Here is a 13,070-nt window from a genome sequence, read left to right as displayed (position 1 = left end):
CTCATAGCCATCCTAATGATAGTGCTGATAGCAAGGAACCGCAACCAACCACACAACCCTCTTTTATTTATTTATTTTTTTAAAATTTATTATGTGTATGGTGTTCTGCCTGCAGGCCAGAAGAGGGCACCAGATCTCATTACAGATGGTTGTGAGCCACCATGTGGCTGCTGGGAATTGAACTCGGGACCTCTGGAAGAACAGCCAGTGTTCTTAACCTCTTAGCCATCTCTTTAGCCCACAACCTTCTCTTCTAAGAGCCCTTATGATCACCTTTACAGACCCTTGAGAAGAGGTAGCTGGATACAGTGGAAGGTGCTTTGTCTGGGGTCAGACAGCTGTTAGAAACAGCTGTTGTATGTTGCTTTGGACTTTTCCTGGTAGGACTAGGGAATGGAGTGAGGAGTGGACTGGAGATCTCAATGGGCCTGAAATCATCTTTTCTTCTGTGGCCAGCCCACGAGTTCTGATTCTTGAAGGTCCTTCTTGCAAGTGTCTGGCTAAGGATTTACAGCCCTATTTGAAGAGTCTCTAGGCTGAGAAGCTTACAGAATATAGAAGCACATTGTTATTAAGATTCTCTGTCACATATTCAGAGAGAATTCAGACACACACACACACTCACACACACACACACCACCCTACTGTAGGGGTGAATGGTTCAGTATCTCCATTCTTTTTCAGCTGTGGCCAGTCAGGGTTCTACCCACTCTCAATTGGCCTAAGGTCCTTGGTAACCCTGGTCTTTCCCTTCCCCCTCCTACACAGTTTCAGACAGGCCTCATATTTCCTCAGTGTGAAATGTAGCCACGATGTTGATCATTTCCTGTCTCTGGGTCAGGTTCCTCATCCCCAGTGAGAACTGATGGTTTTTGCCTTTTCTAAATAATAGTTCAATTTCCGTGAAAGACAGCCCTCTCCACACTGCTAATCCAAGTTTTGAGTGTAACACAGTCTACCCCTCCTGCCAATTCCTGTCTTAGCTCTCTCTCATCTTAATGTACAAATACCCCCACATCAAACAGGTTCACACAAAAAACGAAACACACACTGGAAATCGAACAAAGATGAGCAAAGCCCACCCTGGATTTATTAGTTTACTTACTAGATTGGCCCACAGGTCTTTATGTGTTACCTCAGTTCAGAGCAGGTAAGTGAGGGTCACAGTGATGAGTGGTTTGGTTTAGGCACAGGACTAGTTAAACAGAAAATCCTGACCCCACAGCAGAGACCAAGGAGTCTCTTGGTTGCAGCTCTGTTCAGACCATTCAGGTCCTTGCTTTGCAGGAAAGCAGGTATCTAGGAGGGCGGGGCCAGAGCCGGGGGCGTGTCCGGGGCCGGGGGGCGGGGCCGACAGTGGCTAGGTGACTCTGGCGCCTGCGCAGAAGCCGGGAGCGGCGCCTGGGGCAGGGACTCTCGTGGGTCTCTGGCAGGGGCCGGGCAGCAGCGTTCTTCCTCGCGCTCGGGGTCCCCAGCTTTGCTCGGGTCGGGCGCCAGGATCCACCATGAACCGGTGCGCCGAGGCGGCCGCGGTGGCGGCCACAGTGCCGGGCGCCGGCGTCGGGGATGCGGGGCTGCGGCCACCCATGGTGCCCCGCCAAGCGTCCTTCTTCCCGCCGCCAGTGCCCAACCCCTTCGTTCAGCAGACGCGGATCAGTGCGGCCCGACGGCTGCAGGTAGAGGCGCGGTGCGCACGGAGGCTGCGGGGATGTGGTCGGACGGAGGAGGCTCGGGAGGAATCGCGCATCCAAGAGAGGAGGCACCTGAGGGCATCTGGTGGGAGAGAGGATCCGGCTTGAGGGGATCGGGTCTGAGAGGGAAGGTATCTAAGAGGATCTCAGGTCTGAGGGACTATGAGGGAGGGGATCGTGGGTCTGACGGAGGAGCCGCCTGAGAGGATTACCCACATCTGAACCTCGAGGCGTCCGAGATCACAGGTCTGCCACTCGGAGGGGATAGTGGGTCTGACTCAGGATTTGTCCGAGGAATTGGAAATCTGACCGGGGAGGCATCTGAGGAGATAGTGAGTCTGAAGGGGGAGGCTGAGTGAGGTGTGGAGTCTGGTAAGAGAAAGCATCTGAGGAAGGAAGAGCTGTGGATATGACAGGAAAGGGTCATGAGGGGCAGACAGAGGATGTGAGAACTGAGGACACTGGGGGATGGGATGACCCTAGGGACATGAAAGCGAGAAGATGCAGAGACAGAATGTCAGCAGGGAATATCCCATATAGGGGATCTTCTTTGCCTGAGAAGGGATGGATGGGGCAGGAACTTTGTCTCGAGCTTGTGAAAGCACAGAGGATTGAGAATTTCCACACGAGAGTGGGTTCCGGCGTTCTTTCCTTTTTATGCCCTTTGTAAAAGGGGGAGTCCGTCTGGGCTGGGTAGAGCAAGAGAGGAGGCTGAGAGCCCTGGTCTAGCCTTGGAACCAAAGGTAAGGCTCTAGTGGTTTAACTGAACAGGAACAACCAGGCTGTACTCGAAAGCAAAGAAAAGAGAACTGGGAGACCCATGAAGGTAGTCGGGAGCCTTTTCTTTGAATCAGCCTTCACACAGTACCTTTTCTAGATTCAAAGATGACACGAGAGGTAGCCACTGTTAGAAATGGCCACAAAGGAAGTTGTCTTTATCTCGCAAAGGGCAGCTTTTACCATTAGTTCACTTGTTGACTTCCTCTGTGGTGCGGTTAGTGATTGGAGAACAAGATAGATGAGGAAAACTCCATTTGTCTTGTTCTGTGGGGGGAAACAAAAGTTGACGTTTCCCTGTCCATCTCATCATTTTTGTTAATTTGGATTAATGGGGTGGTTATCTTTGCAGTGTTTTTGTAGACAGCTCTATGACTAGTGACCTCTCTAGAGGGAACATTTTTTGGCACTGAGCTAAGGGCGAGGTTGGGGGAGGGGGGAGTGGTGGTGGTTAGAGCAATGATAGGCATCTGGTTGAACATAGGTAAGGGAGAGGAAGAGAAAGATAAGGATGCAGAGAAAGTTTGCAGAGTTCCTCTTTATGCCTTGAATCATCTGCAACACTTGTAAGCACAGTGGCCATGCTTCAGGATTAACTTCAGACAAATACGTTATATTTAAGTGAAAATGTACCTGTCTGTTTGGGTTCAGAGTTTGGAGGGAGGCTCAAAGTGGCATATTTAAATTTTGTATTGCACCTCGAGTAGATTAGTTTTTAAAAATCACCCAAGAGAGGTCTTTCTAAGAACTCCATGAGAACCCCATATAATGCAAAGAGCCCTGGTCACTTATTAGTTCTGTAAATTTGGCCTCGTCACTTAACCTCCCCTGTCTGCTACATTTTCTCATCTATTAAATTGAAATAATCCTTCAAAGGAAAGTTAAATGAGATAATATGTGGCACAATGTAGTCTGGTTTGCTGATCTCAATGTTGGTAGTTCTGCTGTGTCTATAATTGTGTCCTATACTCAAAATGTGCTGCTTGGATTAAACTGTTGGGGTATGGTCTGGGCGTTCTCTCTCTTTCTTTCCTTCCTTCCTTTCATTCTTTCTCCATAATACCAGTGTTACCTACCATAGATGCTTCAGTGGCTTGAATAGCAAGGATAAAAGAAAAAAAATCTGATAGGCATGGATAAAATATGATGTTTATACTATCTAGTTTAAAATATAGATATACTCTTACTTAGGTAAAACAATATTCTTGGGAGCCTGTAGTAGAATATTTTAAGGTGTGAAACTTTTGTTTATGCTGCATTTGTTTAACCCCATGAAGCTGTGTTACTGTGCCTGTGTAAAACACCTGATGGTCTAATAAGGAACTGGCCAATAGCAAGGCAGGAGACAGGATAGGCGGAGCTGGCAGGCAGAGAGAATAAATAGAAGGAGAACTCTGGGAAGAGGGATTGGAGATCAAAGATCTAGCAGCCAGAGAAGGAGGAGGACTCCAGGGGCCAGCCACCTAGCTACACAGCAAACCAATGAGTAGAGTAAGACACAGACGTAAGAGAACGGGAAAAGCCCAGAGGCAAAAGGTAGATGGGATAAGTTAAGTTAAGGAAAGATGGCTAGAAACTAAGCCAAGCTAAGACTGCGCATTCATAAGTAAGAATAAGCCTCTTGTATGATTTATTTGGGAGCTGGGTGGAGGGTCCCCTCAAAAGAGCCAAAAAAACCCCAAAACTACAACAGGAGCCCATTACCTCTGGGGAAACACCTTGCACAGCCTTGATGCAGGGGGAGGGTCTTGGACTTTCCTCAACTGAATGTACCAGGCTATGCTGACTCCTCATGGGAGGCCTTACCTTGTCTGAGGAGGGAATGGGGGGTGAGTTGAGAGGAGAAGGCTGGGGGCCAGGAGGAGGGAAGAGAGGGGGAACTGTGGTTGGTATGTAAAATGAATAGAAAATTTCTTAATTAAAAAGAAACAATATACTTGGTTCAGACTAAATTTAATATTGAGTAATGACTGATGACTTCTTAAAGATTGTTGTTACTTGGGCATTTCATTATAGGGCTTATAGTTTAAGTTTGTCCTTTCCCCTTTTTATGTATTTTTAAAAAATTATTTCTTTTTAAATTTTATGTGCATTGGTATTTTGCCTGAATATATGTCTGTATAAAGGTATTGAATCTCCTAGATCTGGAGTTACAGGCAATTATGAGTTGCCATGTGTGGGTGCTGGGAATTGAACCCTGGTCCTCTGCAAAAGCAGCCAAATGTTCTTAACTGCTGGACCATCTCTCTAGCCTCTATTTATATATTTTAAACTACTTAAAGGTCTTCTACTTTGTGGCATGGAGAAAAGTAGCCTAATTGTTATTTCTGTAACAGAATTTAGAATTAAAATGATTAGTTGTAATTATGGGGTTATTTGTTCATATCAAAAATACTTGTTTGCTGCCTATACTATAGTAAGTTCAGGCCTCTGGACATGTGGAGGTGAACAAAAAAGATCCTATGCAATGCTCTGGAAAGATCCAAGGATGCTCCAAGATCTCATCTTAGATTGGCCTTGAGGATTTCTCTAAGCAGGAATCTGAGGCTAAGTTTTGAACTGCCACTTGCATTGACATATATCTCAGTATGTACAACAGAAAACTTTCAAGTACTGGGAAATTTATCAGTTCCTACACTAAAGGAAATTCCTGTACTCATTAACTATTTATCAAATTGATCAGAGGCTTCAGTAGCCACACATGACAAAGAATATAAATATAGAATTAAATCATAAAAGTCCCTAGATAAATGGATCAATGGGAGAAAACTGGGTTCAAAAATAAACATATGTTTATGGCCATTGATTTTTTTTCTACAAGAATGCTAGAGTAATTCAATGGAGAAAGACTTGTCTCTTCAATAAATGGTCTGGGATAAATGGATTAACATGTACAAGATTAACATGCACAAGTTCACCTATTATCATATAAAACAGTCTAAGCTGGTAAAAAGAACTAAATATGAGAAAATATGAGTGTTAAAATAATGAAAGTCTTAAGAGAGAACATAGGTATAAACCTTAATGACCTTGGATTAGTCGTTTGTTTCCAAGATAGACAACACACACACACACACACACACACACACACACACACACACACACACACACACACACAGTGAGGGGTGGACAGGAGAAATAGATAAGTAGTATTGTCAAATTAAATGCTGTGTGTTTCAAAATAGACTCACTACCAGGAAATTAAAGAGCGACCCAAGGAGATGCCTCAGTGGCTAATGTCCTTGTCACACAAGCATGAGAACCTGAGTTCAGGTCTCTGGAACCCTACACAGATCTGGGCAGGGGTAGTGGCTGCCTGTAATCCCAGGATTATTAAGGCAGAGACAGGGTCCCTGGGGCCAGCTGGCCTGTTAGATTAGTCTAAATTGGTGAGCTATGGGTTCAATAAGGGACCCTACCCCAGTAAATAAAGTGCAAAGTGATCGAGGAACACATCTAGCATTAACTTTAGACTTCCCTGTGCACCCTACCTCCACCCTACATGTGCCCACAGCAAACATGGAAACAAGCAGGAACACCATGTATACATGTAAAATGAAAGAAAGAAATTAAAGTGACCACCTAAAAAATTTGAGGAAATATTTTTACATAATACATCTGGTAAAGGTATATATAGTATCCAAAGTATGTAAATAGCTCCTGGGACTTTAGTAAAAGGCAAGTCCATCTAGAAACCACTAGTCAATGAGGAGGCTGGAGAGAGGGCTGTGTGTAAAGCCATCTTTATTTAAATGATGTGTAGGTGCTTGCCATCACACCTGATAACCACAGTTCAATCCCATGACCCATATGGTGGAAACAGAGGACCAACTCCCACAAGATGTCCTCTGTCCTCCGCACATGTCTGTCACACAAGCTCCCATATACATACACATATATACCTACACACAAAATAGACAAGTGCATGAATGTAATATACAAAGAAAATATTACTTGGAAGTTAAAAGAAAATGAAAATAGTTTTAGAAGGAAAAATGGTAAGAGTTTACTATCAGAACTGCCGGACAGTGGTGGCGCACGCCTTTAATCCCAGCACTCGGGAGGCAGAGCCAGGCAGATCTCTGTGAGTTCGAGGCCAGCCTGGTCTACAGAGCGAGTTCCAGGACAGGCACCAAAACTACACAGAGAAACCCTGTCTCGAAAAATCAAGAAACAAAGGAAAACACACACACACACACACACACATACGCACATATGTGCACACGCGCGCGCACACACACACACACACACAAACAACTGTATATAAGAAGTGGTAAATGGAGCCATGAGTGGTGGCGCACACCTTTAAAATCCTACTACTCTGGAGGCAGAGGCAGGCAGATCTCTGTGAGTTTAAGGCCAACCTGATCTACATAATGAGTTACAGAACAGCCAGGGCTATGTAGAGAGACCCTGTCTCAAAAAACAAAACAAGCAAAAATATGAATAGATAAATAATGAAATAAAAACAACCAACTACTGCTGGTTGGGGATTGGAGATGTACAGCTCACTGGTGTGGTTGCAGGCTGCTTGAGGCCCTGATTTAATCCTCATTACAGAGAAAAAAAAAAGAGCTGTGGAGATGGCTGAGCAAAAAAGGCTCTTGCTGCTCAGCCTGACAATGTGAGGTTTCCCAGGACCTGTGTGGTGGAGAGAGAGCTGACTCTGAATTCCACACGTGTAGTGACATGCATGCACGCACTCGTGTGTACGCACCACACACAACACACATGTGGGTCCCCCCCACACACACAAATAAGTAGGTCTAATTTTTATAAAAGAAAGAGGTAAAGGATGTTTTTTTCCAGTTGTAGGAACATGCTAAATCATGTTATCAGTTCAAAGCAAAAGTACACAGAAAAGAATGAATAATACTGGAAACAATACTTCAAAATTAGTAAATCAAACTCATTTTTTCTCCATCTTAATTTAATCAAAGAACTATAAAATATGACTATTGAATGCAAACATCTGACAGTATTTTCCCAAGTTTACATATATGTAGATGTAAAGCGTCATGAACAGTTCTGAACGGATAGAATTGCACTTATTTTTCTTGCACTGTTTGAAATGATACAGTTTCAATTCTGAGTTGTTGTGTATTAGATGTACATGCTGTAGTCCTCAGAGTAACTGCTAGCAGAATTATAAGACAATACAGCTAAGGAGTCATGCCAGCAATTTAGGTGGAACACTGACCTGGCTCATAAACAAACAAACAAGCAAGCAAGCAAGCAAAAAACCTGCTTTGAGAATGCTAACACTCGTTTCTTAGTAACTGATAGAAAAAAACAGACTGGATATCATTATTGAAGTCTAAGAGTTGAAGAACAATGGTGAACACCATTTCTAAACCGACATTTGTAGAAAACTGTCTCCTGCAACTGCAGGACACCCAGACTTCCTAAAATAGACCAGTCATTGGCAGAAAAGAAGTCTTGAAAATATCAAAGGGTTGACATATTACAGAATATGTTCTCTGACTGTAACAATTATATTAGAAATCAAAAACTGGCAGGGCATGGTAGTGCACACATTTAATTCCAACCTTCAGGAGGCAGAGGCAGACAGAACTCTGTGAGCTCAAGGCTAGCTGGTTTATATAGCAAGTTCAAAGGCAGCCAGGCTACATATTGAGATCCTGTCGCAATGAATGAATGGATGGATGACCCATATATATGAAAAAAATCCCCACACATTTAAAAAGTAAATCAATTTTGTATTTACATTTACAAAAAAATGAGATAATCTTATATGTAGTAACAGTAAGAAGATGTTGAATACTTAGAAGTATCACTAACTAAAACCTTGTCTGGTCACTATACTGGAAACAACAAAACAGTGATTTGAGAAATTGAAACATGTGAGTGGATGTAGCATATCTGTTAATTGGAAAGCCCAGTATTATTAGTATGACAACCCAATATTATTTGTATGACAAGTCCTTCCAGATCATCTCTAGATTCATTGCAATCTCAAAAAAAGTGTGTGTGTGTGTGTGTGTGTGTGTGTGTGTGCGCGCGCGCACACAGACTGAGGAATTAATTACTTCTGAACGTCTATGGAAATTCGAGGATCTAGAAATATCTTCAAAAACAGTTGAAGAAGAAAAGAAATAGAGGTTACATACCACCACTTGAAGGCCTACTTGAAAAATACAGCAGTTAAGACAGATAGATAGTTAGAATAGTGTGGACATTTTTGTAAGTTATTTGGTGATGTTTAGGTTCTCATAGAGGACAATACAGACAGAAGACAGCGCTGTTTGGATCATGTAATGAATTTATAGAAAAAAAGGTGGTATATATAATGACTTCACTTAAAAGGCAGGGTGGTATAAGGATTAGGAACAAAGGCTTTATAAATAAATTTGTTTCCACTTCTGTTGATATTAATATTAATTTATTGTGATTTAATTTATCCATGGCTTTCTTTTCATGTAAAGCAACTTAAGATCTTAAGAACTAAATGAATCACTGTGTGCCATATGCCTGACACACAGCAAGCATTTATGCATGATTTGCTGTTCTTAATCATATACTCTTCATTCTTATTTATTTTGTATTTTTATTCTCTCCTCCAGTTCCTTATTGCTTAGTTACACAGAACTGGCAGGCATGGGAATCAGTGCAATCCATCATTCACTAATGCTTTTATTCCCACACTTCTTTCTGTGTAGCTTTTGGGAAACAGTAACTGTCTTGCTTTGCTAGCATTTGCTTGCTTTGTGATTAGCTGTGCTGGGACCACACTGAGGGAATGTATGCATGCTAGGCAAGCACTTTCTCAGCAAGGTATCAAGCTCCAGCTCCCTTCACTTCCTAGCTTAGGCAGCCTGGCACTTCCTCCTCCTGCCTCAGCCTCTCAAGTAGCTAGGGCCAGTATCCTGGCAGCACCATCTTCTTCTGCAGGACTATTCAGGCTACCACTCCCACGGGAAGCTTGTTCTGGGTACTAAGTCAGGCCCACCTTTTCTTTGCTCTACCAGCATCCTCTATTCCTTCTCATGGATGTGGATCAGGTTATCCCATGGTTCTACTCACTGCTTCTTTGGCCTTTTGTATTGTTATTGTTTTGTTTTTTTGAGACAGGGTCTCATAATGTAGCCCTGGCTGACCTAGAACTGACTATGTAGAGCAGGCTGGCCTTCTAGATCCCATAGAAATCTGCCTGCCTCTGCCTGGAGGAAAATGCTGGGATTAGAATACTACAATGCCCAACAAGTAGTAAGTAGTAGCCCGCTAAGATAAAATGTCATGTGGGGTGTGTGTGTGTGTTTATGTATCTTGGTCTGATATAAGACAGCATTTAATTCATCCCTGAGCACATGCATGAAACCAAAACTTTTCTATTATGCTTTTGTGTTTGGTAGTCATATATTTATATAACATCCATTTATCTTTTTTGTTTTTTGTCAACTTTGACTTGCAGATCATTCTCCTTGGAATTATTCTGCTTCCAGTCCGTGCTGTATTGGTTGCATTAATTTTGTTGCTGGCATGGCCATTTGCTGCAATTACAACAGCATGCTGCCCTGAAAAGCTGACCCATCCCATAAGTGGTTGGAGGAGGTAAGAGATAATTATATCCAAATATTATACAAGTCAAAAATTTAAAAGGTTTGATTCTAGCTTCTTCAGTGACCAGTAGTTTTAGCTTACTGTTACTCAGTTTTAATAGTTTATATTTGTTTCTTGCATGGGAATGGACTTGGTTTTTGCAGAAACTATCACACAGGCACATTTTGATAATATTCAGTTCTAGGTATAATTTCTTAATGTGAAAACGTTTTGTTTTCTGAGTTATTGTGAAGGATATTCATCTATGGTTCCGAAAGAGTTCCTGGGTTGTGTTTTTACATGAAATGTCTCCAGTCGTTTCATGTGTTAGGCGCTCTGTCGGCAGCCAGTGGGCTTTTAGGAAGTGACTGTATTCCGAGAGCTGTGTCCTGATCAAAGGATTAGTCTCTTGATGGATTCATAATATGAGGGCATGATTAGGAGGCGGTGAAAATCTGGAAGGGCCTAGCCTAGTTGGAGTAATTAGGTCACTAGGAGTGAGTCCTGGGGAAGGAGGGGGGCTAGCCCCTTTCCATGTTCCCTTTCTGTGTTTCCTGTCCAGTGTGAGGTGAGTAGCGTCTGCCATGTCCTCTCGCTGTGAAGCTCCACCTCTCCATGGTCCCCAGAACAGAACTGATCACTACGAACCAAAACCTCTAAAGCCATGAGCTAAAACAAATCTTTCTTCTTTCCACGGTGCTCCTGTCAGGGCTTATGACACACTGGGGCAGTCTGACAGCACATCCGGCTATTATTCCTGGGACATTACAGCTATAAAGTACTTGACTTGCTTTTGTCCTTCTGCATTTTCACGTGTGCTTTTGTCCCTTCGAGGTAACAATATGGTTTCTGCAGCAACACAATGAAGTGGATCCATTATATTCTTTTTTATTAATTATGTTTAGTGGCTAATATTAACTTTAATTGTCACTCAGCATAGCATTTTCAAATGTTAGTATGCAGGCGAATGGAACTGCTTTTCTAGAATTTCTAGAATTATCTAATTAGGATGGTTCTAGAGGACAAACTGGGCAAAATAAGTAAAATATGCTGGTGAAAGTCATTACTGTTTGGCAGGGTCAAATTATCACCATCTGTACAGATTGCACATGGACCTTCTTAAGGAGCACTCCACAGATTTCAGTAGGCTGCAGATCCATACATTCATTTTAGGACATTTATGAACTCCCTGAAATTATGTATGGTGTTTTGTTTTGTTTTTTGTCTTTTTGCTTGTTTGCTTTTTCTGTATGCAAGGATGTGTTCTTTTTATGCAAATCTCAAATGTGGTTTTGTCCTCCAAAAATTATTGAGAACTACTGCTGTACAACTTTTAATAGAAGTATGCAGTTTGCTATTCAGTTCTTGTCCCAGTGAACAAATGTGAATATCAAAACCAAGGCTGGTTTGAAGTGGAAATAAATCTAGCGTTGGCAATGCCCCAGAGAAAGCTCAGGCCTTGCAAATCATACTTCTTTGTTTTATAACTCAAGGATGCACAGAATAAAATAACACTTCATGGGCTGCTTTTCATGATTCACACTTCTTTCAGATTCTTTCTTTGGTTTTATAGTTACTGGCTTACAAAAATCTAGGATGAGGGAAGGAATAGTTTAAGAATCTTGGAAAAAAAATTAGAAAAGTGTTCTTTTTAATATTTTATTGTTTTTGCTTTGAAAAACCTTTTACTTTTTTTAGTTAAATCAGTATCTCTGTTTCCTCTCATACAAATAAATTGGAAGTTATTATGTGGCACAAGACTTTTAGCTATTAAAATTTTTTTTTTAAAAAACTTGTGTGTGTGTGTGTGTGTGTGTGTGTGTGTGTGTGTGTGTGTGTGTGTGTGTGTATGTATGTGTGTGGGGGTGTGGGGACCAGAGGACATTTGGGAGTTGATTCTCATCTTTCCCTTTGTTTTGAGGCACAGGCACAGTGTGTCATGTTTATGCTACAAGCCAGCATAGTCCATGCTAACTGGCTCCCTGTCTCTGCCTCCCACTCCTCCATAGCCTGCTGAGTTTACTGATGCATCCCGCTGCATCCGCCCTTTAAGTGGGTTCTGGAGCTCAGACTCAGGCCATCGGGTTTGCACGGCTTTTCCCCGGGGCATTTTAAAACACATCTAAGTAGAAGTCATTAAGGGGTCTGACTTCTTGACATACATTTATAAGGAGCTATACTGCTATAGCTGAATAAAGTATGGAAACACAGAAGTGTGCTTTCCTCTCCTGTGTGAGTCCAGAGCTCACCTCTAGACTAAAGGTGGAGATCGTCACTTACCTCTGCCCTCCGGAAAGCACTCTGGTTTACTGGGTCTCACTTCTTGTGAGGTCAGCATCGCAGAAGCTTCCTCACGGGCTAGTTACTAGCAGCCTTTCACTGGCTAAGAAAATCAGAAGCTCAGTTTTTAAAAGTTCTTTCTGATACCTACTAGGTGCTATATGGTCAGCAATGTGTTCTGCATCTGCAGTTCACCCCAACTGGATCAAAAATGCTCAGAAAAAAAAAACTACATCTGCACATGTATATACTGGTTGCTTATTAATAGTCTCTAAACAGTATACTATCAGACCTAAATAGGATTCACATTATATAGCATTCATATTATATTAGGTATTATAACACTCTGGAAATGTTTGAAAGTCTTCAGGACAGTATGTATAGCTTATGAGCAGTGGTCACATGGCATTATATGAAAGACTTGAGCATTTGAGGATGTTGCTATTTGCCAGCCTCTGGAGCCTGTTCCCCACAATTACTGAGGGATGACTGTGTATATTTTATTTTCCATGTCATGAAAAGCTGTATTGTCTTGTTAAGTAGAGATGTGAACAAATGTCTATTCATTCAGATAGGACACTGAAGACAAACCAAAGAAATGGTTCCACCCAAGTCTAGCTTAGTGAACCAATGAGGTTACTGGGGCTGCTTACAGGAGGATGGATGGGAGGTTACCTACAGAAGAAGCATGGGCAGCTTAGGGGAGGCTGGGGTGCTGAAAGATGTAACCCCCACTTCTACCCCAGCAGGTGCTTCTTGCTT

General features: G+C 42.4%; 1 protein-coding gene across 2 annotated transcripts in view; it reads left to right on the top strand.

Moving 5' to 3' along the window:
- Positions 1–1,368: 1,368 nt before the first annotated feature.
- The window catches only part of Lpcat2 (lysophosphatidylcholine acyltransferase 2), a 61,414-nt gene continuing 49,712 nt past the window's right edge, over positions 1,369–13,070 (top strand). The window contains exons 1-2 of one of the 2 annotated variants that reach the window (XM_006984049.4): positions 1,369–1,676; positions 9,901–10,040. In XM_006984049.4, the coding sequence (XP_006984111.1) occupies positions 1,506–1,676; positions 9,901–10,040 (311 nt within the window). In that variant the 5' untranslated portion in view covers positions 1,369–1,505. The remainder of the gene's footprint in view (positions 1,677–9,900; positions 10,041–13,070) is intronic. The other variant, XM_076571704.1, reaches the window with a different exon arrangement.

The sequence above is a fragment of the Peromyscus maniculatus genome, chromosome 5 (genome assembly GCF_049852395.1).
Source record: "Peromyscus maniculatus bairdii isolate BWxNUB_F1_BW_parent chromosome 5, HU_Pman_BW_mat_3.1, whole genome shotgun sequence".
NCBI classification, from domain to species: Eukaryota; Metazoa; Chordata; class Mammalia; order Rodentia; family Cricetidae; genus Peromyscus; species Peromyscus maniculatus.
Note: the sequence above shows the minus strand (reverse complement) of the source record. Positions and strands in the feature narration are given on the sequence as shown.